This window comes from Crotalus tigris, unplaced genomic scaffold (assembly GCF_016545835.1).
Source record: "Crotalus tigris isolate CLP2741 ecotype Arizona unplaced genomic scaffold, ASM1654583v1 scf7180000024338.4412243, whole genome shotgun sequence".
In the NCBI taxonomy this organism is placed as follows: Eukaryota; Metazoa; Chordata; class Lepidosauria; order Squamata; family Viperidae; genus Crotalus; species Crotalus tigris.
In genome coordinates, this window is record NW_024100508.1 from 2,532,156 (window position 1) to 2,558,612 (window position 26,457).

At 44.9% G+C, this 26,457-nt stretch overlaps 1 protein-coding gene across 1 annotated transcript; it reads right to left on the reverse strand.

The window, feature by feature from the left end:
• On the reverse strand, positions 1-25,386 carry LOC120300071 (phospholemman-like). Its single transcript, XM_039325593.1, has 8 exons — positions 25,193-25,386; positions 14,456-14,509; positions 10,744-10,782; positions 8,504-8,578; positions 7,528-7,564; positions 4,939-4,988; positions 2,842-2,879; positions 1-1,451 (listed from the first exon to the last, which is right to left on the reverse strand). The coding sequence occupies exons 2-7, from the start codon at positions 14,505-14,507 to the stop codon at positions 2,857-2,859; spliced, it is 276 nt and encodes a 91-aa protein (XP_039181527.1). The 5' UTR covers positions 14,508-14,509; positions 25,193-25,386; the 3' UTR covers positions 1-1,451; positions 2,842-2,856.
• Between the last annotated feature and the right edge of the window lie 1,071 nt (positions 25,387-26,457).

Sequence of the window (26,457 nt, forward strand, 5' to 3'; positions counted from 1 at the left end):
GCTTATTAAATAAATCCAATACTGAAGTTCTTGTACTTCCAATTAGCTTCCCCATTCCTGTAGCCCCATGTTTCTCAGCCTTGGCAATTTTAAGATACATGGACTTCAACTCCCAGAATTCCTCAGCCATCATGCTAGCTGGGGAACTCCGGGAGTTGAAGTCCACACATCTTAAACGTGTGTTTAAGATCAAGAAACTCTGCTATAGACCTCCTTCTCCTGGCATTCATTGAATGCATTTGGTCATGCTGGGCTGGAAACTAATAATCAAGGTATCTTGGGAAGGTAATCCTAATGTCCTCCTTGTCTTCTTTCCCATTTGCTCTTTCCATTCCTTTCCGCTTCCATTTCCACTCCTTGTCTTCTCCCATACTTGTATAGGGAAGCTAGAATAACATCTACCTCTTTGCCCAATGGTTGGGTTGTCAGAACAAACTGATAAGATTACCCTCTTGAAATGGGGAGAACCACCAAACTCTTATCATCCTCAGCGGGCAAATTCTCCTTCCTACTTTTAAAAGCCAACTGTGCACCCTAAAATCCTGTTTTCAGAACTAATAGAACTATGGCTAAAAAAAACCCTTGCTAATGAACACAGATTTCAATCCTACCTCCATTTCTTTGCACATTTATGATCAATTCACCAATCATCCATCCATCCACAGGAAAGACACAGAGGGAAAAGCATGGTTTGGGGAAGTTGTCTATCCCTCCCAGGCTTGTCCCCTTCTATGAATACAATTCAGATTGGCTGTGCCATCTCAAATGGCACAATTATTAACAATAGAAAACACCAATGAAATAGCACCTTATGCTGGATGAAGCTCATGTGTGCTTTTCTTTGGTGATAAGGAAAAAATCAGGATCTCTCACTATTCATTGTTTTTAGAACTATTGCTTTGGTGGGAGCCCCAAATTGATCTCGTGGTAACAATCATGGTTAGTTCTGAACAGGGAGGAACCATCTGTGAAACTGAGGAGAATATACTAGATTGAAAAACTTGAGCCACAAGCGACAGCAAACCACTTCTCTAAAGCTGCCGAAAGAACTGCACGGATGCAGCTACCAGGAGAAGAAGCTTGACTCAAGGGACTTTTATTTCCAGAAGCCCAAGGAGAACTTTTTAAAAGAGAAGGGCTCAGACAGGGCTCTACTGTAAAGCAGCTTGAGCTGAGCTCATGAGTTAGAATCCCACATGGTCACTAGAACTTGGTTGAAGGCCAATGGTTAGAAGGCTGCCCTCCCTCTCGGAGAGGCAGTGGACTTCAAACAGCAAGCCAAAACAGAAGGAGAAGGCCTTGGTGGGGCTTGCTTGGGTTGGGATGATCCCAGAGGCAACCAGTTCTGGAATTCACTGGAGTTGTGGCAAGCAATGGGGTTGGGAGGACCAAGGCCAAGCGGAACAAAAGAGGGGGTGCTCCAGATCCAGGAAAATAACGGATGCAGCTACCTAGGAGAAAGGGAGAAAAGGAAAGAAGTGAGGCACATCAGAGGAAGTTGACATTCAAATAAAAAAAGAAGCTGAGGACCTCAAATGAGTTGTGAAGAGACTCCCAGTTACAGCCAGGCTGTTCGGTAGAACCGGTAACTAAATGTTGTTGAGTTTGGAGAACTGGCGGAATGCACACTGCTTCTGGAAGTCTGTTCTAGGCCTGGGAGGCCTGGAGGAAGCCTCCCAGGCCTAGAACGGCCTGCCGGAAGTGCATGGATGCCACTTCCGGAAGTCTGTTCTAGAACTCGGAAGCCCAGGCCTGCATCCATGCAGAAAACCGGTTGTTCAGGTATTTGAATCGCACCAATAAATTTATCATGGTTATGAATGCCATCTTGCTGTTGGAGTTATCCCCAAGTCACTTGTTTTCCAGATTTATTCAAAACATCAGATAGCTCAGCTGCCGGTCCTTTTGCTTGATACATCTTAAATTCCTGGTCCTATATTGCTTTGATCTTGGCTCACTGACAATTAATCGCTTCAGACAGGGAACAATGGACAGCTTAGCGCTGTAATCCATATTGAGACTGCTTTTATTTATTTTACCAGTCTCCACTGGCTGGATCATAGATTGGAGCCTCCATTTTACATCCCAGGATGACCTTCGTGGAACAAATTGAATGTCACTTGGACAGGTTCGCATTTGCGCACACACAGTTTGAAGTTTGGCAGTTTGCAGCTGAAAAAGGTGATTCCAGATGGGGCCTTTGAGAGCCTGTTGTCCACTTTGTAGAAGATGGCTCTGTTCTTCACCTCTCACATGGATCCTTTTGTACAATTCCTCATCCAGTTTTGAAAGGAGAATCGTTGCAGTGAGATCCTGGTTTTCCATGATTAATACCCTTGGCACGATTGTGTGAACTGAGGTTTGGACCTTCAACTCCACTGCATGCTTAATTTCTGCTTGATTATTGCTGAGGTCATCAAATGGCACACTTACCTCAGAGGCCCAAAAGAAGATAACCCTGAAAATTAAAGACAAGCCAATCACTTCTACCCCAAAATAGGAAGTTTAGACAGGGAGGAAAAAACTGTCTTGCCTGCCTCCAATGTCATGTTTTCAAGAAAGCAAGGTGCCCTTCCTTTTTTTAACAAATGAGTTATTTACGATATAACAAACAAAACTAGCTTTCCTTTTAGATCAATATAGTATCTACACAAACAAGTCCTTTGTTCTCAAGACCACTTGGATCTCACAGAAGAAAAAGGGAAGAAAAGGGAACTAAATGTTGCATTTTGCACAAAGCCGCAAAGACGACAACGGATGGTAAAACCACAAGAGAGACAAAAATCAAACTGAGGTTAGATCACAAGGGTCATTTTTTCATTTAATCTGCAAGCAACTCACCAGTTCCAATGTCTTCTATCTCATCCTTGTGGATAAACCTAGTGGGAATTCAAAAAAAACAAACAGACAAAAAAAAGTCTGAGTTTTTAAAAGGCCTTTTCCTGAAGCGATTTATTCTCTCTCCGTCAGCAAACACACCTTAAGCTAGGATAGTCCGTTTCCTCCGGTGTCTGAGGCATTATATACCCAGACAGCTTTAAAGACCATCTTGGTTCAGAATGCTAGATGCAGCAAATATAAATTGGCAACATATATAAATAGGCAACCATTTCACCACCTCTAGACCAGGGTTTTTCAACCTTTTCACAGATTGTACCACTTTTAGGACATGACAATATTTGAGTACCACCAGTGCTTAGCAAGGTGTCAAAAAGGGGAGGGGGAATTTGGGTTTTACTGATTAGATTCTTTTGTTGTTATAGAAATGGCTAGTTTATAATATTATGGGAAAGTAAAAAGTTGAGGTTCAATGTTAATACTTCCTTCTACTGCAACAGAGGAAGTATGTTCTTTTTCCCTTCTCCCCCTTGCTCCCCCCCCCTTTTCCTCCCCACTGTGTCCTACTATTTGCTTTTGTGTTTTATTCTATAATCTAATAAAATATTACAAACTGTAGAAAAAAAGAACCAGTTTTAATTTCTTCTGTGGCTGTTCCTTTGCTGAATCACTTTCCCTTTGCACTGACAAATGTATGATGAATTCAAACTTGGCACTTTTATGATTTGTGGACTTCAACTCCCAGAATTCCTCAGCCCTCTTGGCTAGTTGAGGAATTCTGGGAGTTGAAGTCCACAGGTCTTAAAGTTGCTAAGTTTGTAGACTCCTGCGCTAGCTGGTTGGCCCTTCTGAGCTTTTCCAATCCCTTCCCTGTACCCTTAAAGCAGTGGTTCTCAACCTTTTTAATGCCACGACCCCCAACCGGTCGTAAGTCAAGGACTACTCAACCGGTCATAAGTTGAGGACTACCGTTTGCAGAATGGGACTTTTGGCGGGCTTTTGGCGGACTTTTGGCGGACTTTTGGCGGGCTCAGCAGGGCAGAGACAGCCTGGACAATTCTTATTGGCTTTTGAAAGCCAATAGAATTAGACTCTATTCAAGAGAGTCTATTCTATTGGCTTTCAAAGGCCAATAGAATAAAAGGGAGTAGCACAGCTAAGGAAAAGGGGAAAAAAATGGCAGACTGCATTATTTGGCAACCCCCGTGAAATGGTCGTTCGACCCCAAATGGGGTCCCAACCCACAGGTTGAGAACCATTGCCTTAAAGACACAGGAATCAAGTGCAAAGAAAGAAAATAAAGAAACACAAACTCGGGGTTTTTTTTCTTTTTAAGCTGCCTCAGGCGTGTCACATGTCACAATGTTGCAATTCTTGACTGAAAGGCTCCGGCAATTGCAAAAAGCTTTAGCTTTAAATTAAGCCTGTTTACCTTCAAAGAAAACTTTCTAAAAGCCACAGACAGACTCAATTAAAGGGGGTAAAACTAATTACATTTGTTTAAAGGGGTTAAACCTTTCCTGATGTCTTTTTCCCCCACCCAAACCACGTTCTTTTATAGCCTTTCCTCTCTTCCCCCCTTTTTCTTCAGTTCACCTCCAGTTCCGAGCTGCTTCCGGAAGCGCCAATCAGCTGGAGCCCTGCCAGCTCCTGGGTCTTCTGCCAAGCCCAGACAGTTCTGCAGCTGCAGCTGCCTCTCCCTCAGGCTTGGCTCGCTTTGGCTCATTCCCCTCCCCTTCTACACTTGGCTAGCAATCACGTACCACCTGCCATGTGGCAAAGTACCACAAGTGGTATGTGTACCACCGGTTGAAAAGCCCTGCTGTAGAAGTTTCATAATTGTCACTGCCTGGTTCTGTGCTGTCCCAAAGGAACCCCTAATTTGAAGTCTGCACACTGCACAAATGAATCAGCCTTTTCAAGGACTTCTAAGAGATCATAGATTTTCTTACATATTATCAAACTTAATGGCAGGATATGATGGTATAAAAGCAAGCTCAGTTTACATATAATTTTTAAAAAGTTCCCTGGCCCAGAAAAAGTTCTCCCCAAGAAAAATAGAGGAACAGAGAGTGTATATGGCCACAGATTGGCTCTTACGCCGGATTGAGCTCCGCAGAGTTCCTTCCTCTTCGACCGGTTCTCCAGTCCTGGGGACAAAACAAAACCATCACATTGGGTCTCCACCTCTTGAATTATCCTCATACCTGCCAGTGAAAACTGTTTGCATGCAGAACAGGTTCAGAGGGTTACCTTGCATTGTATTACGTACACCCCAAATCCCTTCAAGCTCTGCAGCTCTCATCTTTACAATTTGCTTTCCTTTTAAGGAACTATTTTAGCTGATTGTAAAACTAGGGGTGTCCAAACTTGGCAACTTTAAGACTTGTGGACTTCAACTCCCAGAATTCCCCAGCCAGCATGAGTAATTCTAGGAGTTGAAATCCACAAGTGCTGGAGTTGGGAATGTCTAGTTTAACGAAGAGAAGGATGAGGGGGGACTTGATAGCAGTCTTCCAATATCTCAGGGGCTGCCACAAAAAAGAGGCAGTCAAGCTATTCTCCAAAGCAGCTGAAGGCAGGACAAGAAGCAACGGATGGAAACTAATCAAGGAGAGAAACAATCTAGAACCTCCAAGGTCCCTTCCAACTTTATCATCATCATCATCATCATCATCATCATCATCATCATCATCATTATTATTATTAAGTCTTGCCAAGCTTGGACAACCCCAGTTGTAAACGGTTGCACTATCAAATTTGGCCCCTTACAAACAATCCCCAGAAGAACCTTGTAACATTAGAAACTGGCACATTGAGTTCTTTATTTTTCCTGTCTTGCGCTTTATTCTTTTGTGCCATGCATTTTTTCCACAGTAAGGCTGAAAAAATCTTGCCTTGATAATTCATCAGAATGCAACGTGCTGGGAATTGTTCTGGCTGAAAAGAGCGGCTGAGTATCAATGCAGGCGGATTTGGTATGATGTCACCTATGCATGTATAAGCGGTTGTAGGACTGCACATGGATAGAAAGTTTTCTGTATAAAACCTATGCTACAGCGCCCCCTGCTGACATCCAAAAGGAATAACAATTCAGCATAGTAAAGGTAATGATAAACTATAAGGTCGAATCTGAATGCGCAAATGGGTGCAGCACACATCAGTAAAAATGCTGCAGTGGGAATTCTTGCCTTCCCTTCCTCCTAGCACCATGTTGTTTGTGTGCTTCATTCATACAAGAGAAACATCGACTGGAGAACTGTAAAAATGGCCAACCCCTTCTGGTACTCATGCCATGTGCTGCCAGCAAAAGAAGTCCTATTAAATACATGTAGTCCTAATTTACCAATTGCCTCATTCAGGAACCATTTAAAGTTATGACAGTGCTAAAAATAATTTTATGACTGTATTTACAACCTTCACAGTCCTCAAGTCACACAATCACTATTACAGTCAGTACAGATTTTCCTGTGCTTGACCTATTATCCCACCCCCCGCGCAGAGTGAAGAGATTGGAGAACAAGGGATTACAAGAGAGTAAATCAGGACACAATGGGGAATATATCCAACTGTTTGCATAGAACACTTGGGGCTGCTGCATTGCTTACAATGTATATTCCCCAATGTGTACAAGCTTAGTTCCTTGTAGTCCCTTCTTCCCAATGAATGGAGATTCAAACATTAACTCCTTTCTTGCTAATGATCTCAGTACCAAGGTGAGGATACCAAAGAGAGAGGAAGTGGTGAGGAGGCAAAGGAGAAGATGTGAAACTGATTACAGATAGACCTCAACGTACGACCACAATTGAGCCCCAAATTTTTGTTGCTAAGTGAGACATAAGTGAGTTTTGCCCCCTTTTTGCGACCTTTCTTGTCACATTTGTTAAGTGAATCACCATAGCTGTTAAGTTAGTAACATGGTTGTTAAGTGAACCTGGCTTCCCCATTGACTTTGCTCGTCAGAAAGTCGCAAAAGGGAGTCACATGACCCAGGGACACTGCAACCGTCATAAATATGAGTCAGCCATCAAGCGTGCCCTCCAAATATCCGCAACTACAGTGCCGGCACTTCTGAAGGGTGTCAGATGTGAGAAGGCTGTTGTCGATTCGATAGTTTAGATAACAACGGAAGTTAGCTAGGGAGTTGATTAATCAATCCTCAGCCTTTAAACAATCTGTGGTATTCTTTCCTTCCCAATTTTCAGAACTCTTATTAGCTGCTAACACCCCACAGCTTCCAAATCTCCATTTTATGTGTATAATTTGAATATTTCTACAAGGGTCAAAATTAAAAGCTCATTTATTGGGTAATTATCGACATCATGCTTACAACTTAACCTTCTAATGCCCTGTCTCTCCCTGCTTCCAATCCCCGCATCCCAGAAAGAAAGCAATTATCAGCAGATGTACTAATTCAGAGAATGAATCATTGTGCTGGCCAGATTCTTCCCCAGCAGGGAGATAAAAGAAAATGGAAATAAAAGAGAATAAAGAAGAAGCAGGGTACTTCAACGGTCTCCAAATAATTAAGATATTTGAACCACATCGCAAAACATGCAAAACTACGTGACGCTATTTGTCCCCCCTTTTTTTCATACTGTCCCTCTTTGTCTATTGAAAACAACTCAGATAACCACTGTTCCACATTTCCCCCCCCCCCCCAAATTAGCCTTAGGAGAGGCTTATTACCTTTGCTGCTGGTTAAACTTGCAGCGACAGCGCCGGCCTAGGAGAGGAAGAAAGGAAGAAGAGTTGAGCAAGGACCTCAAAAGAAACTGAACAGGGATGAGGGGGGTTTTTTGGGTGAGAAGGACTATTTAACAGAATAACAGAGTTGGAAGGGACCTTGGAGGTCTTCTAGTCCAACCCTCTGCTCAAGCAAAAGATCCTATACCATTGATGGCGAACCTTTTAGAGACCGAGTGCCCAAACCACAACTCAAAACCCACTTATTTATCACAAAGTGTGGTGCCCTCGGGGGGGGGAGGGGTATGGGGGCATAGCCCACTGGGTGGGCATGGCTCCAGTTGTCACAGCAGACTGGGTGGGCGTGGCTGGGGTGGGCATGGCCACCTTGATGTTGCTCATGGGGGGGGGGGAATGCCTGTGGGGGCCGGGCAGGGTTGGGGGAGATCCAGGGGGTCTCTGGCAGGTGGGGCGGTGGGCAGGAGGCCCAGCCTAGATGAGGGGAAGCACACAATCCTAGTTGGGACGGGGGGGGGGCATGGCACTAATAGGGATCCGGCTTTTCCTGCTTGAGGTGGCCTTCGCCTTGCTGGGTGTGGGTGTGCTCTACCACCTCTACTCGAGCTTGCTAGCTGGCTGCTTTGCCTCCTTTGGGCTGGGTGGGGCTGCCGCTCCGGGTAGTGGTGGCTTAATGGACCTGCGCAAACTGCTGGCAATGGCAGCCCATGTGCCCACAGTGAGGGCTTTGAGTGCCACCTCCGGCACGCATGCCATAGGTTCACCACCACTGTCCTATACTATTCTGGACAATTTTATTTGAAAGGTATAAGTCTTGAATCCCACAATGCAGTAGTTGGGTTCATACACAAGAGAGAAGTCAGATCATAATGCATGAACACACTCGGTATAGTTCAAGGGTGTTCTGACCCCAACCCACTAAGCCCCCTTCCTGGGCAACCACGGGATGGTAGTTACTCACTAAGGATAATGAGGATGCCCAGCAGAAACAGGACAACTGCAAACACCAAGCCTCCAACTCTCAACGAATAGTAATCTGGTGTGGTGGGAAAAAAATGGGTTTGTCAGGCAAGGAATAGAAAGTAGCTTGGAATTAAAACAAGAAACCCTATTTCTATAGGCCTTAAACCACTGAAGAGATAGAGTGCTTTCCACCCCTCCCTGGACCAGCAGAAAATTATTTTATCTCCATCACTGATTCCTCTCCTGCCTGCTTTATTGCCCAACCCTTAAGCCTTAGGGTTAGGGTTAGGTCTCCATGAATTCAGAGAGTAAACTGGATATCACCAATGGATTAGTACAGGGGTCTTCAAATTTGGCAACTTTAAGACTTGTGGACTTCAACTCCCAGAATTCCTCAGCCAGCCCAATGATTAGTACAGGGGTCTTCAAACTTGGCAACTTTAAGACTTGTGGACTTCAACTCCCAGAATTCTGGGAGTTGAAGTCCACAAGTCTTAAAGTTGCCAAGTTTGAAGACCCCTGGATTAGTAGTTCCATCAATATGTTTTTGAGACAGCTCTATCTATATTTCTGGTAAAATACATGGGGAAATCCCATTGGGGGGGCAAATTCACAGGGTTAGGTCTCCATCTATTTTGAGGGCAAAATGGGTACCATTGGTGTGCTTAAGAGGGTTCTGACTTTTCAAGGCCACAATCAGACTTTATGCTTCTTAATGCTCTCTTTGGTTACTGTCTAATAGTCAAGGATGCTATAAGCCACCTCCCTCATGGACGGAGACAAGAGGAAGATAGCACCATGGAGACAAAGTCGAGCACGTGTGTTACCATGGTTTTATTATGTTGTGACTATCTACAAATGGAGAACCAGCATGGTGTAGTGGTTAAGGTGCTGGCCTAGAAACCAAGAGACTGTGAGTTCTAGTTCTGCCTTAGGCATGAAAGCTGGATGACTTTGCACCAATCACCAGGAGATTGAGAGTTCTAGTCCCATCTTCAGCATGAAAGCTGGTTGGGTGACTTTGGCCAATCACCAGGAAACTGAAAATTCTAGTTCCACCTTAAGCATGACAGACAGCTCGGTGCAGTCCCGTGTGAAAAATAGGAGGAGGAAGGAATATCAGGTATGTTCTCTGCCTTGGGTTATTTATAAAGTAACAAAGGCGGGATAAATAAAAAATAAATAAAAATGGATTCTAGACGTGTTCTACTTCAGTTCCAAATCAGCAAATTATTGTGGATGTCTTTTCCCACTTATTTTCCTCTGCATTGTTGCCCTATTAGCTTCCCAAAGCAAGAAGGCAAAAGAATTCAAAGGCATTTCCTTACATTTTAAGATTAAGAGAACCTTTATTGTCATTTTTTTGCTGTGAGCACACTGGCACACATTAAAAATGAAATTCTGTTGCCTGCTCTCAAAAGAAAGTATATATCTACCCATACACACACATAAAAGGGGACTGAATCTGGACGTTCTGCTTTGGATACCGCAAAGCCCCCTCCTCCCAGAAGATAACAAGGAAAACAGGTTATGAAGAGGATGTAGCATCCCTGATAATCCTATGGACCTTGCTCAAGATTCGCTTATCTGCCAAGTCCTGGATAGAAAGAAATGAACTACCAATAATCTCTTCTGCCATCCTCACCACTCTCTGCACCGCCTTCCTTTCGGAAGCAGTAATGCTTCCAAACTAGACAGTAAAGCAGTGTTTCCCAAACTTGACAATTTTAAGGCATGAGGACTTCAACTCCCAGAATTCCACAGCCAGCGTTGCTGGCTGTGGAATTCTGGGAGTTGAAGTCCTCATGCCTTAAAATTGTCAAGTTTGGGAAACACTGCAATAAAGCAATAGGACAGGATGCTCTCGATCATCCCTCTGTAGAAAGTGGTCAGGACAAGGGAAGAAAGATGTACTTTTCTTGTGAGACGCAGAAAACGCAGGCGCTGCTGTGCCTGCTTCACCAGTGTCTTGCATCCAAAGATCTAATCCTGGCTTTTAAGCAGAAGTCAGGTGGGAGTTTTCCAAAGAAAGCCTGAAAAAAAAGAGTTAACGATCCTTCCAAAGCATTGTTGTGATCCTCAGAATATTTGCCTGTTTCCAAATTAAATAAAAACAGGGGAATCCTTCCGGGCTTTTCTTTTTCCTGTGTTTTGTTCCTAGGGTAGTTACTCTGCCAGTTGCAGCAATTTGCATTGACTCCCAAGGCCCAGACATGCTTTCAGTAATGATTAACTTACCATATTCGAAGGGGTCGGGAGGCTGATCCTTGGGGGACTCTGAAAGGTGAACAAAGAGCAGGAGATGGATTATAAAAAACAACAACCCAGAGACAGCCTTAACTATGCTCCCCAACCAGTTAAGGTGAGGGAGCTGTTATCAGAATTGGAAAAATAGATAAGATAACTAGTAAAAAATGACAATAAAGGTTACCTTATCTTATCTGCTTTTCTAATCTTAATTAGAAAAAAAAAGCATAAGCAGGTTATTTGTTTTAGCTCCCTTGAAACTCAGCAGCACATATGTTCAATCGCTAAGGCTTCCACCATGGACAACTACAATAAGAACTGAAGCCATTTTACACAAATCCATCCAATTATTATATTATTCACCTTCTCCTACTCCCTGTCTGGCAGAATTGGTGTTGCGTGCCTCCCCATTTAAAACAGTGTTTCCAGTGGTGGGATTCAGCCGGTTTGCTCCACTTCGGCAGAACCGGTAGCTAATTTTTTGTTGCCCAGGCCCAGAATGGACTTCCGCAAGCAGCATCCATACAGAGAACTGGCTGTTCGCATATTTGAATCCACTACTGAGTGTTTTCCAACCATGGCAACTTTAAGTTATGTGGACTTCAACTGCCAGAATTCCCCAGCCAGCCTTTCAACTTACTGCCCTTTGTTTAGTAGCTGTTCAAAGTTAACATGGCACTGAAAAAAGGAACTCCTGGCCAGTTTTCACACTTGCAACCGTCGCAGCATCCCCATGGTCATGTGATTAAAATTCCGGTGCTTGGCCCCTGGCATGTACTTGTCCCAGGGTCACGTGATTCACCATTTGTAACCTTCCCACTGGCTTCAGACAAGCAAAGTCAATGGGCAAAGCCAGATTTGCTTAGCAACCAAATGCTTCACTTTGCAACTGTAATGATTCACTTAACAACTGTGACAAGAAGGGTCGCAAAATGGGGCAAACCCACTTAACAACCATCTTGCTTAGCAGTGGCGATTTTGGGCTGAATTGTGGTTATAAATCAAGGACTACCTGTATTCATTTCCTATTTATTTTCAAAAGCTGATCTTGCTATCTCAGATCCTTTCGTTTCTGTATATACTTTTTCCTCCTGAACACTCTGTGGGCTAATATATTTTATTATTTGACAACTGATCACTGTTCTTAAGACATTTTGCTTTTCAACTGTTTCTAAGCCGGATAACAGGTGCTGCATCCACGTAAATTGCCTTTTCATGTGTTCTACTGACTTATTCATCAGAAACAAATGTCTCGCCATTGAAGAGTAGAGAAAGGCGGTGGGCACGTGGAGTTCTCCCCCTCTGTTCTAGCTAAGGGGCATCAAAAGCAGTACTGAAGTCAGCTGCTGTAAATAAATAAATGCTTTAAACAAGATCTCATGCTTGCTTTATTGAATAGTAGCTCTGTTCAACTCCTCATATGATAGCTGGGATACAACTAATTCTGGATAACCCGGTTTTAACTCACAGCATCATTTTAATGTACAAGTTTGGCTCAGTGACTGGATTTAACTCATTGATCTAAATCAGTGGTTCTCAACCTGTGGGTCGGGACCCCATTTGGGGTCGAACGACCATTTCACGCGGGTCGCCAAAAAAGGCTGTCCGCCATTTTTCCCCCTTTTCTTTGGCCACGCCCCTGGCACTCGGTGATGTATAAGTGGTTGGGGGTCACCACAACATGGGGAACTGTATTATGGGGTCGCGGCATTAGAAAGGTTGAGAACCACTGATCTAAATCATAATTGAGTGATTGGATTAGCACTGGATTTTTCAACTTTGTCAGCTTCTAAACTGAAGATGTTGCCTAATTGGGTAACAAAATGTCTGCAAACGAACAACCCAGCTCAGCCAGCACCGAGGACTCCACAGCCATTTGTCTGAAATGGTATAGGGTTTCCTGCCTGAGCAGGGGTTTGGACTAGATGACCTCCAAGGTCCCTTCCAGCTTTATTATTATTATTAACAGTTCAACCTTGAGCTACAGGTATTCTTTTCCATTAGTTCTAGATGTGTGCTTTTCAGTTCCCAGAATTCTTACCACAGTCATGTTAGCAGAGAATCCTGGGAATTGACGTTTAAAAGTTGACAAAGCTGAATACATTGGCTTGGATAGATTGTGCACTACAGGTCTGTAATGCATCGCAATTATAACCTAAACCAGTGGTGGAAAACCTATGGCACGCGTGCCAGAGGCGGCACTCAGAGCACTCTCTGTGGGCACATGCACCGTTGCCCCAGCCCTGCCTCCCCTGCAGACCCCTCCTCACCAGCAGCCCTCCTGGAGGAGAGTAGCCCCTGGACACGGCCCATACAAAGCAGCACAGCCAAGGACATGGCAGCTGGGCAGTGGGGACAAGACTCCGCCCTCGCAGCCCATCGCGCGCAGATGATGCTGTGGGACACGGGCAGAGGGCGTGGCTGCCATGGCACTGCTGGGCCACCTGGGTGATCTGCGGCAGGCTGTGAAGGCGGTGGGTGGCCTTGTGGGCAGGGCAGGGGGCGAAGCAGACGGGCTGGGGGGCAGGCGGGGGCAGGTTTTGGGCACTCAGTCTCTAAAAGGTTCGTCATCACTGACCTAAGCAAACCACGGTTTAGCATGATGTGTAATCCTAGCCATTCAGTCTGTGTATTTTTTACAATTTATTATTAATTGTATGGGGATAAAACTGAACTTTCAAAATTATAACCATCATTTCTCCATGGGGAGACAGAAACTCACTTTTAATGCCACCAACTCATTCGCCATCATTAATATTATACAGGTAATAAATAATACTAACCCCAAAGGTGGGCAAGATTTTTCAGGATATAAGGTTAAATTGACTGATGGAAAAAAATATCTTGTCTGCCCTTAAAGATCAGATCAATATTCTACAAGCTTGCACTTGGTAAGAGTTTTGAACTGCAATTCTCAAAACACTAGCCAGACAGGTTATCTATGAATAAGGGGTTGTGGGGGGGTCCATGGGCAGCTGGGGGATCACTGCGCTTTGCAACTCAAACCATGTGACTTCCATATCAGCATCCAATGTCTGGACTCAAGTACAAAAGGTCAGGGTTTGTCTCACGGTATCACAAGACACAATTTGGTTATTTTTGTGTCACCAGGAGTTGTACTGGGGGAGGAGTGGACACCCAACAATTCAAAAGCACAGGAAGGCAGGCAATGGGTGTTACCTAGAACTTTCAGAATATGATATGCATCTTATAAAGTGGGGATCCCAAAGATGCTTTTTCACGAGGCAACTGTACTTTCTTGTTTTTCGTTGAAGATGTTTCACTTCTCATCCAAGAAGCTTCTTCCGCTCTGACTGGATGGTGAGGAGTCAGAGCGGAAGAAGTTTCTTGAATGAGAAGCAAAATGTCTTCAACAAAAAACAAGAAAGTCCAATTGCCTCGTGAAAAAGCATCTTTGGGATAACTATGACCTGGATGACTAAGAATCTCCATAAACATTTAAAGTGGACACTTTGGTAAAGGACGACCTTCATATCTTAACCTCTAGAAAGTATGAAGTTGTAGAAAATGGATTTAGAAAAACCCAGCCAATCCAGGATTCAGATTATGGCATCTTTATGTTTCAGTTTTTGTGCTAGGCAGGATACAGTGGGATATATCTGTTTGTGCATATACATTTGTTTCTAAAGGGCGGCCTTCTTACTTTCTGTCGTAAGTCCTTGAAGACCAGACTTGACCTTACCTGCGGTTGAGCTTGCTATGAAGACCCCACAAAGAGGAAGAAGGATCCACATGTCTACAAGTTGAGGGGAGATAAAATACAAAAAGGACAGTCAGGTTCCTGGATGGGGTTGAGTTGGAGCATGCAGTGCTCCATATTCTGTGCTTTTTGTTGTTTTCTGGGAAATCTGGGTTCCCACTCTGGAGATAGCAAATTGTTCAGCCCTTATGGCTGGATGGGAGGCCTGTGGCCTTCCAGGGGTTGCTGAACTACAGGGGTCTTCAAACTTGGCCCTTTTATGACTTTTGGGCTTCAACTCCCAGAAGTCCTCAGCCAGTGTGCCTGGCTGAGGAATTCTGGGAGTTGAAATCCAGAAGTCATAAAAGGGCCAAATCTGAAGACCCCTGCCTTAACCACTAGACCATACTGCCTCTATGCATTCAAACTCATGCAAACTGGCTCTTTTCTGGCACATTCCCAACAACTGCAATCAATAAGGTTGTCCTTGACTTATAACAGTCAACTAAATAAACCTCCAAAAGCTATCTATGACCCATTTTTTATGTTATGACAAGCACAAACATACACACACACACCAATCGTATGATCACATATTGAGCATTTGGCAATCGGTTTAACTTTAAAGCCATTTGCAGCATCCCACTGTCACATGATAATCATTTAAGCTATTTTTTGTCTGCTTCTGGCATTTACTTCCAGTTTCCAGCAAAAAAAAAAACACCCATTGGAGAAAATTTAATGAATAAAAAAATGTTGAATAATCCAGTCAGGTCACATAATGCCTTCATTTATGATTGCAATGACGATTGTAATTCCAGATTGTAATTACAGTTACAAATCTAGGATTATTACAGGATTATGATTTTTCTGTCTTGATAAGTTTCTGGGCCTTTAGCATCGCTTCTCAGCTGAAGCAATCACCCCAAACCCAACAGATAACTCTCCCCAAATCACTGCACTATCAGTACCAGAAAACACATCATGGGGTGCTGGGACCTCTTAGATCTCCTGCTCAACCCAAGAGCTTTGCCAAGTCCCAAGTCTCAACTGCAGCTGTCAACAGCAACAATCAAAACATCAAAATAAATCAGCGAAAGTAAAATTAGAGGGGGGAGCTTTTGGGATTTTAAAAAAGGGGAGTCTGCAAAGGAGCAAATAAAGCCATAGCTATCTAAACTAATAATAATAATAATAAAGTTGGAAGGGACCTTGGAGGTCATCTAGTCCAACCCCCTGCTCAGGCAGGAAACTCTATACCAGTGGTTCTCAACCTGTGGGTCGGGACCCCATTTGGGGTCGAACGATCATTTCACGGGGGTCGCCAAACAACGCAGTCTGCCATTTTTTCCCCCTTTTCCTTAGCTGTGCTACTCCCTTTTACTCTATTGGCTTTTGAAAGCCAATAGAATAGACTCTCTTGAATAGAGTCTAATTCTATTGGCTTTCAAAAGCCAATAGGAATTGTCCAGGCTGTCTCTGCCCTGCTGAGCCCGCCAAAAGTCCCATTCTGCAAACGGTGCTGCACCAGTTGAGTAGTCCTCGACTTACGACCGGTTGGGGGTCGCGGCATTAAAAAGGTTGAGAACCACTGCCCTATACCATTTCAGACAAATGGCTGTCTAGTCTCTTCTTAAAAACTTCCAGTGTTGGAGCATTCACCGCTTCTGGAGGCAGGTTGTTCTACTGATTAATTGTTCTAACTGTCAGGAAGTTTCTCCTTAGTTCTAGGTTGCTTCTCTCCTTGGTTAGTTTCCATCCGTTGCCCTGCCTTCAGGTGCTTTGGAGAATAGCTTGAGCCCCTCTTCTACATGGCAGCCCCTGAGATATTGGAACACTGCTATCACGTCCCCCCTCGTCCTTCTCTTCAAGAAACTAGATATACCCAATTGAACATAGTGTATTTTTGAAGAAAAAATGAGCAGGATCTGGCAGAAGGCGGAGACTGAGACAGTAGCCCCTGGAACAGCTGGAGAGGAAGGCATTCTGCATGGAGAAGGGGGGGGGGGAGAGCAGAACAGCCAGGTGGAAAGGAAACAGAGGGGAGCAAAGCAAGCTTGGAACAGCTGGTGCTGGGCCCACTAGTTCACATTCTGAAATGACCCAGCTGGCCCTGGAGGGAGGGAGGACAAAGGCCAGTTACTATGGCAGTGAAATGTTTGCAGTGCTGAAAATTTTCTGCAATGTTTGCAGACGGTAACCTGTCTCTCGGTGCTCAGGGATGTCGCAACCAGCTACCCTTCTGCCAGCTGTTGCTCACCAGGCAATTTCCAGAGTGCAAATGCCTACAGACCATGCTTAGTCAGGACATATGGGGAGGGGGATGGTGGAATCAGCATTGTTGAAATAAAAAGCAACCCAACTTCACAAGCTGAGCTGGCAAGTACCCAGGGCATTATAGAATAGTCTGGGGGGCTTTGATGGAAAACAAGAGAGATTTGTAAAAAAAACAAAAAAACAAAGTTGCAACATATTCCCTGAGTTAACCACAACCATAATAAAATAGTGTAACCCTGGTGGTCAGAGACAACTGGAGTTGCAATGTCGCATTTGCAGAGGGAGGCTATTCCACCAAATGACAACCCCACAAACAGAAATATTGTATTTGGGCTCTGAACTGAAACTTCTCCTTATAAAACTGAGTTCCCAGCAAAGGGAAAAAAAAAAGAGAGAAAGAAACATTTTAAAAGGAAAGAACCAACTCTGTTTCTCAGGCTTTTTAAAAACATTATATTTACCAGCAAATATATTTTTAAATTCAACCAAAAATACAAAGCAACTGTATAAACTTTTCCCACAGAGCAACGTGACTCCTGCCCTTCAGACCCACTCTTCTTGACCTTAAGTTAGATCTCAAACTGGAAAAAAGTACACTGAAACCTCCGCATTTCTTACTCTTTACAAGGAGTCCTCAACTTACAACATCAATTGAGTCCATTGCTAAGAGAGAAATTTGTTGAGTTTTGTCCCATTTTATGACCTTTTCCCCCACAATTGTTAAGTGAATCACTGCACTTGTTAAGTTAGTAAAGTGTTCGTTAAGTGAATCTGGCTTCCCCATTGACTGTGTCAAAAGGTCACAAAAGAGGATCACGTGACCCTGGGATGCTGCAACCATCATAAGTATGAGTCAGCTGTCAAGCATCTGAATTTTGATCACCTGACCGTGGGAATGCTGCAACGGTTGTAAATGTGAAAAATGGTCATAAGTCACTTTTTTTCAATGACATCACTTTGAACGGTCACTAAATCAGGGGTGTCAAACTGCTGGCCGGCCGGCCAGTTGCATCATCCTGAAGCCACGCCCATCCCAATACAAAAAAAGTTGCGATACGTCGCGACACATCACATGGCAAGTTTGACACCCATGCACTAAATGAACTGTTTTAAGCAGGACTACCTGTACTAGAAAAAAAATCCATTGCTTTAATTGTTCAGGTGGCTTTATTATAATGTTCAAAAGCAACAGAAGAATAATGCACTAGGTATCTCTCCAAAGACTGCAGGGTCCCAGTCAAGAGGCACAGAATTAAAACATAGCAATTATTAAACAGTGTGAGTGTGAATCAGTTTTGCTGGAAGATTTATCTATCGACTTCCTTCAAGAGAAAAACAGGGAAGTTGGTCGGTCCAGGTATGCAAAGTCTCCCCTCCCTTTTCCCTATCCCAATTCTGTATCACTCTGCAAGCCAGTTTTTTCAGTAAACATCCTTTTGGCTAACAGGCTTGGCTTCTACTGCTAATCAACAGGAAAGGAAATGGAAACACTCCCGTCCTTTGGCTCACTTGTGGCCTGAAAGGTTTTTCACCACAAACAGAAAACAGGCTTAATATTTCCCTGTGCAAAAAGAAGTTGTCTTATGTATTCGGAGCTCTGGGCCTCCTGCTCGGAGTTAAGATACTATTTTCCTTCTAAAACTGGATGGAAAAAGAAATGCGACATTCTATTTTCCTTTGGAATCCAGTTCACCTCTCTTCTCCCATCGTGAGGTCAGAAATGGGAAGATTTTAACCAGGAGACAAATGACTTGCTAACTTCCAGCTGGAGCAAAAAAAATGCCTGAAGAGTTTAAGAGTCATTTTAATCCTTATCCTGGACTGTTAAGGAAGCCTCAAACATTTGTGTTTGCAAAATATTCTGTATGTTTTTAAAGTTTTTTTTTTAAGGTGCTAGAAGGGAGAAATAATTAAGCTCATGGCTGGATGGACATTCTGTTAATTCTAATGGAGTGTTAATGTACATGAAATTAATTCAAAGGTTCATGCTGCTCTCACTCATTTCTGGAGTGGGTGAGTGGTGAGACCACCCATCAACTTATCTCGCAAAGACTGGGATAATTGTTGCTCTGGAAAAACTAGGTTGGCGCTAATAAGCCATAATGGTCAGACTTGTATAACGTGCTCCACAACACCAAACCACATTAGTATGAAGACTGCATCCAAACACCAGAACTATCTAGCCTAAATAGGTTAGAACAACATCAGTTCAGAAACTCTTAATGTTCTACAGCAGTGGTTCTCAACCTTTCTAATGCCACGACCCCATAATACAGTTCCCCATGTTGTGGTGACCCCCAACCACTTATACATCACTGGGTGCCAGGGGCGTGGCCAAAGAAAAGGGGGAAAAAATGGTGGACAGCCTTGTTTGGCGACCCCCGTGAAATGGTCGTTTGACCCCAAATGGGGTCCCGACCCACAGGTTGAGAACCACTGATCTACAGTGTCTATGGAGATTCTCAGTCACCCAGGTCATAGTTATCAGAGCTGAAGAAGCTTCTTGGATGAGAAGTGAAACGTCTTCAAAGAAAAACAAGAAAGTCCAGTTGTCTTGTGAAAAAGCATCTTTGGGATCTACTGTAAGTTATTAGATCTATAAAATATCAGCAGGAGTCTAGGAGCCTCTTTTCAGACTAAAGTTATTAATGATAGTCAATTTGATAAAGCCTATACTTTTTAATAAAATCAGTTAGTCTGAAAAGTTGCTACCAGACTCCTCCTGATTTTTTACTGCTATAGATTAACTGAGCTCTCTTATAATGTCTAGGAGAGAGAGAGAGAGAGAGAGAGAGAGAGAGAGAGAGAGAGAGAGAGAGAGAGAGAGAGAGAGAGAGAGAGAGAGAGAGAGAGAGAGAGAGAGAGCGAGCTAAATTTGTCTGCCTTGGCTTTGGGACAGATGTGAGAGGGGGGCAGAGTAAAGCCTGCTAACAGAACATGTGAAGGACAAAACAAGCAAACTACACACAGGCAATAAGGGGAAGAAAGCAATGGGGAGGAAGGAATTGGGATGGGCTGATGTATGCAACCACCACCCACCTCAGTAATGCAGCCTTGGAAATTAATCCCTCAGAGATATGACATGTCTTTAACTAGCTGGAGGTCATATCTAGAGGGGTCACTCTTGATAGAGTGATATCTGAAAAGAAAGGCAAGTGAGCATTGGAGAAAGGGGGAGGGAGGGAGGGAGGGAGGGAGGGAAGGAAGGAAGGAAGGAAGGAAGGAAGGAAGGAAGGAAGGAAGGAAGGAAGGAATTTTCCATCTTTTGCTTCAAAGAGATCTAAGGAACTAATTGCAATTTACCATTCATCTTGTATGGATTTTGCTATTATATAACACCCACATGTGCCAAGGATTCACTGCAATGCATTTTCCGCAAAAAAATGCCGCCTCTGAGGTGATGCCACCAAAGGGTATCAATTGACCACTGGCAACTACAGCTTGGAGAAGAAGAAGTTGGGACCGTTTGGATCAGGATCCAAGCCAAGGGAGGGCAAATAGCCCACCCTCCTTGCTGTGCTCTGCCAAGGCGGCTCTTTCGTAAGAAACACATATTTGCGGGAACAAACCAAAACTTTGCAGCCGAGAAACCTGACTACTCAGAATGGCACAAAAGGGTACAGAAATTTAACACAAAGATTATAAGGACACAGTATGCTTGGCCTGTTTATTAAGTTACACATTTTCCAGGTTTCTACCAGCCTGAATTTGCACCACCACAAAAAAAAACAAAACAACCCTCTAATCATGTTTATGGTGCCCTGCAGATGCAGCTTACAGATTTGTAAATGACCTGATTAAGTATCCTGTGAGAACAGAGCCGGTGTGTAGTTTAGCCATTATTAACTGTGAATAACCAGCCTTATTATCCTGATGTTATACAACAGCTTCCCCCAATCCTGTCTGTATTGAATTAGGATTGTAGAAGCTGAAATCCAGCACATCTGGAGTGCAGCAACTTGGGAGAAAGTTAATATGCACTATAAAATCTGCTGGACCAAGCTGGAATTGGTTTTAAGAGGATCGAGTTATGATGGGCTATCAGTCTGATTTAGTGATTAAGGCACTAGGCTAGAAAACCAGGAGACTGTGAGTTCCAATCCTGCCTTAGGCACAAAAGCCAGCTTGGTGACTTTGGGCCAGTCCCACTTTCTCAGCCCAACTCACCTGTTGTTGTGAAGAAAACAGTAAGAGGAAAGAGTAATAGGTATGTTCACCAGCTTGAGGTATTTTTAATAATAATAAAGGGATAAAAAAAATAAAATAAAATTTTAAAAACCTGGCCACAAGTTCAGGTTTTGTACTCCACAAGTGAGATCTCAATTATGTCCCATCAACACACAGGAGTCTTTGCCAATTTAAGAGAAGGACATGTAGGAAGGAATTTGCAATCCACATTTGGTAGTGGGCGGGAGAGACAACAAAGGAAAAATGAGCGATCAAGGAGAAGAAATAAACATGAAGGCACGGCTAGATCTGGACTTGACTTCCACTGAGGTCAGAAAGGATCATGCATAAGCAATCTTTGTGAAAGAGAAGGCTTGGAGGAAGATGTTGAGACTCTAGAACAGTGTTTCTCAACCTTGACAATTTTAAGGCATGTGGACTTCAACTCCCAGAATTCCACAGCCAGCATTGCTGGCTGTGGAATTCTGGGAGCTGAAGTCCACATACCTTAAAATTGTCAAGGTTGAGAAACACTGCTCTCGAAAGAGTGCAGAGAAGAGCAACAAAGATGAAAAAGGCACTGGAGGCTAAAACATACAAAGAATGGTTCAAGGAATTGTTTAGTTTATGTCTAGTTTAAGGAAGAGAAGGACGAGGGGGGACATGATCACAGTGTTCTAATATCTCAGGGGCTGCCATCAAGAAGAGGGGCAAACTATTCTCCAAATCACCTGAAGGCAGGACAAGAAGCAATGGATGGAAACTAACCAAAGAGAAAAGCAACTTAGAACTAAGGAGAAATTTCCTGACAGTTAGAACAATTAACCAGTGGAACAACCTGCCTCCAGAGGTTGTGGGTGCTCCAACACTGGAGGTTTTTAAGAAGAGGTTGGACAACCATTTGTCTGAAATGGTAAAGGGTCTTGAGCAGGGGGTTGGATTAGAAGGCCTCCAAGGTCCCTTCCAACTCTGTTATTCTGTTGTTCTACTCCAGTGGTGGCGAACCTATGGCACGCGTGCCAGAGGCGGCACTCGGAGCCCTCTCTGTGGGCACACATGCCGTTGCCCCAGCCTTGTTTCCCCCCGCGACCCCCTCACCAGCAGCCCCCCTGGAGGAGAGTCACCCCCAAGTGTGGCCCACGCAGAGCAGTACAGCCAAGGACATGGCAGCCAGGCAGTGTAGACAAGACTCTGCCCTCACGCTCCATTGCGCACAGTTGATGCTGCGGGGCATGGCCAGATGCCATGGCCGTCATGGCACTGCTGGGCTACCTTGGCAATCTGTGGCAGGTCCTGGAGGTGGTGAGTGGCCCTGCGGGCAGGCGGGGTGGACCAGGGGCTGGGCCAGTTTTTGAGCACTCGGTCTCTAAAAGGTTCGCCATCACTGTTCTACTCTGTTAAGAAGGAAGGTGGAAAGTGAGCATCGCACAGGCATTTTGCAAAGAATCGAGTGCAGAATAGAAAACAGAGCAGGAAAACTAAGAGATGCAGGTCTTTAGGCACTTGAGGATGGCCGAAATGGAAGGATTGAGATCAGAAGGCTGGTGCCCGGCTTCTTTGACTTCCCTGACCTATTTTTTAAAAATGGAAAGCCAACTTTGATCACTAAATTTCCAAGAGCAGTTTAGGGCCCCCAGGTCTTCTCTGAAAATCAAAGCAGTGCTAACTTGTAATGCTAGTTATACTCTCCTTGTCTCTTGGTGATTTCACGGACGCGTCCATGCAGTTTCCTTGGCAATGAGATGAAAAAGCCTTTGCTGTTTCCTTCTTCCCGGATGCCTTTGAACCTCCCAGACTAGCCAACAACTGTCTAATTCTCTGGCATCCTCCCAGTCAAACCCTAACTAAGCTTGACCCTGCTTGGCTTCCAAGCTGAACCATATTTTTTTTCTCTTAAAGACTTGATCCAAAGAATCAAATAATTTGGGGGACAAGGAATGGATTTCTCTCTTTGTTGGCCCATGGTCCTTACTTTATTTCTTCGTGAGTTATTGGAATGGAAAGAGGTGGTAAGAAAAGTTCTGAAGGAAGCATACAGTAGCTAGAAACTCTGCTCTAGAGCCTCACTGCATCTGATTTTTTATAGGCCAGCGTGCTGTCTAAATATATCAAACCTGGCAAGATGTTGGAGTTATAAATATTCCCCCTTCTCAGTCCCTGTGACATCCAGCCCCCAAGCGACGCCGGGGTTCAGTACCAGCCCTCCTGCAGGAGGCACATAGCAACAGAGTAGACACACGGCCAGTTAGAGGACAACACTTTAACCTCTTTCTTATCCACCATTCACTTTTTGGCATAGGGAGAAACAGTAGCTGGGGCCAATCCAGGCACGTAGAAAGTTCAGAACAAACAATCACATTCAAGGATCCAGAGTGTCAACAACACTGCAGAAGCTCACGGCATTTCAAACCCACAGTGTTAGGATTAAAAAAAAAATATTGAAATATCTGGATGCCAGGCATAGAAGTGATGGCTTTCGGGCGGTGGTGGGATTCAAATATGTGAACAACTGGCTCTCTGTGTGGATGCCGCTTCCAGAAGTCCATTCTGGGTCTGGGCAACAAAAAATTAGCTACCGGTTCTGCCAAAGTGGTGCGAACCGGCTGAATCCCAACACTGCTTTCAGGGTAGATTTATAGAAATGGTTTGCCCAAGCCTGTTTCAAGAAGATTTTTTTTTTTTTTTTACTTTCCAGTCCAACTGCAACCGATGAAGCTAACAGAGTGAAGCCAATAGGAGCAGTTTGGTCAATTAGAATCGAATCAAGTTGGCACCCAGAGCCACCTCTTGAAGAAAGTATCCCCAAAACCTTTAGTAAATGAGGAGAGGTGTGGAAAAGATTGTCACCATAGAGGTAGTCCTCAACTTACAAACACATTTGCATCGCAGTCATCTGTTTTTACCAAACCTGGTTAAGAGGTTTTTGTGAATCCAGCCAATATGTGGCTTCAAGCCAACGTTTATCTCCCTGTTTCAATTTCTCCACTGGTAAAAAAAGGAACTGGAAACCATTTTATTCAAGCTTCACTGGGCTGTAGAGCAAGGGTCCCCAACCCCAGGTCCGTGGAACAAGTACCGGTCTGTGGCATGCCAGCAACTGGTCCGCACAAACAAGCAAAGCCCCATCCACACAAAACCACGCCCACTCCGGTCCGCGGAAAAGCCTCTCTCCACGGAACCGGTCTGTAGACACGTTTTTTTCAGCTTTCTGACAGACGCTTTCAAGAAACCGCTTGATTTAGAACCAGAGTTTTTTGTAAGAGTGGTTTGTAAACCTTGGTTTATGGTTTAGCTCAATATATTAATCCAGACTACGGGGGGGGGGGGCATCTGCACACTCGGTAAGGCAAACTTCCATTAAAGTTGCTATGTGGCCTTTTTTTTTAAATGCCACATCATATGAGAAGTCCTAGCCTAACCCAGCGTGGCCTCGAATGACCCCCTTTGTCAAGTGCGGAATGCAGGGCCGGGGGAACGATGTTAAGGAATCCGTCAGAAGAAGCCCCCGTTGTTTTGGAAAGCCAGCCGGACATTGCAGCCGACGGGGGCGCGCCCTGCGCTTTCCATAAACCTCTCCCCCCTCCACGTGCCGCCACCACTTTCTGTCGCGCAGCTCCCAAACTTTTCCACTCTCCCCCAACCCCGTGACTAAAGGCAGGCAGGCAGGCAGGAGTTCAACCGGGCAAGCCTTTTCTGGCAAAAAGCAGGTCTCTCGAGTTTCGTACTCGGCCCGCCCTTGTTAAAGAGGCAGCAAATTTTGCAAAGCAAGACTGGAGCTGTGCCCCGAAGCTCTGGAGTTCCTGTCCGACGCAGGCCAGGGGGAATGGCTCCACGCCCCCTCCTCACCCGGCTGAACTTCAAAAGCCTCCGCCCCCGAAGTCTCCCCTATGGGCTCCATAGGCGCTCCCCTCCTACCCTCTTTAAGAGGGCCCCGAGGACTGCCTGGGACCGACCCCAGCCGCCCCTTCTTCCCCCAGGCTACTGGCAGGCGCGGGTCCCCAGGGCCGGGAAAGTCTCCCCCTCCCCAGCTCCCGAAAAGCCCCACCTTGCGCCTCCCAGCTTCGGCATCCACGCCCCACTTGCGCTCCTTCGGGGGCGCTTCCCAACTTCTGCCAAGAGCAGCTTTCGTCTCGGCCACGCTGGAGATTCGCCTTTGCTTCCCTTCCTCCCCTTGCAGGCGCTCTATCAGCCTGGAAAGGGGGCGGCGAGGGGGGCTGCCCCTCTTCCCCCGACCCTGGCATTTGCGGGCGGGGAACCCCAAGTCCTCTCGCCGCCGCCCGCGTCCCCCCGACTTACTTTCTCGCCAAGGAGGTCCGGAGCTCTGAGCGCCTTGGGCGATTCTCCCCCCTGCAGTTAATCCGCGCCTCGGATGCAACCCCGGGTGCGCCTGGCCAAGGGTCCCACTCCTCGCTGGCCACGCGAAGCCCTTCGCCCACAGCTTGTGTCCCGCGCTCTCCGTCCCTTTGTGGGCGAGCCTCCCCGTCCCGCCTCCGAGCGCCTCCCACTCGCCCACTCGCCCGCCCCGGCCCCAGCCCGGTCCCCAGGCTCCGCGCGGGGAGAAGCCGGACGTGGACTGGAAGCGGGGTACTCCTGCAGGAGGACAAGGCAGCCCAGAGAGCTTCCTATTTTTCCTAGCACCCACCCTGTAGTGTAGGCTGGGTAAATGCACCCGAATGAACTTGCCTGGAATTGGTAGGTTTTTTTTTTTTTTTAATTATGGTTAGCAGGCTGGGTACATATTAAGCCAGAGTTTATCCCCACCATAGCTAGTTTGCACAACTAAAATGAAACAGTCATTTTACTGTATACTCACAGGGTGCCAGTGTAGTTTGCAAAGTGTGGTTTCTATCTTAAGGCAGGGTGAAAATCAGCCACATGTGGCTTATTCAGTCGTGGTTACCCAAGCCATCACTTTATCCGCTATGTAAAACTCCCAGTGGCATGCCTGGGACCTCAATCTAATTTCAGTACATCATTAAGATTTAGCAGAACGTAGTTTAACAGAATTAAAGTTCTGATTAACACTTATCAAGTGATCCTCACCACAGCGCATTCAAACTGTTAACATTCAGTCTATTAACTAATGCATATCCAAGAGAGCTATAAACCTCTTTGGATTCTTATATTAAAAGTCAGCCTAGATTTCTTTCACACAGTCTCAAATTTATCCCAAGAAAATAAACTCTTTAAACTCAGTATTTAATTTGTTTAAAAAGTGGGCAGCCCTAGATGTCACAAACAGGCCTGCTTTACAGGTAGTCCTTGACTTATGACTGAACTAAGAGTGCAGCTGGATGGGAGAATGACCATAGAAAAGGAAAAATAAATATGGTTCCAAGATTCAAGCTGCTGAGGAACTGAAAATAATGTAGAGAAGAGCAGCAAAGCTGGTGAGGAACTTGCAGGCTAAATCCAATGAAGAATAGTTAAAAGAACTGGAATGTTTATTTATCCCACCTTTATTATATTTCATAAATAACTCAAGGTGGTGGACATTTCTAATATCCCCCCTCTTCCTATTTTCCCCACAATAACAACCCTGTCAGGTTGGGTTGGGTTGG

Excerpts from the sequence above, each read along its gene's own strand:
- LOC120300071 (XM_039325593.1), bottom strand. The coding sequence starts at position 14,507 with ATGTGGATCCTTCTTCCTCTTTGTGGGGTCTTCATAGCAAGCTCAACC. Across the intron at positions 7,565-8,503 it reads GGGCATCCTCATTATCCTTA|GCCGGCGCTGTCGCTGCAAG; the intron begins GTGAGTAACTAC and ends TTCCTCTCCTAG. Across the intron at positions 4,989-7,527 it reads AAGTTTAACCAGCAGCAAAG|GACTGGAGAACCGGTCGAAG; the intron begins GTAATAAGCCTC and ends TTTTGTCCCCAG.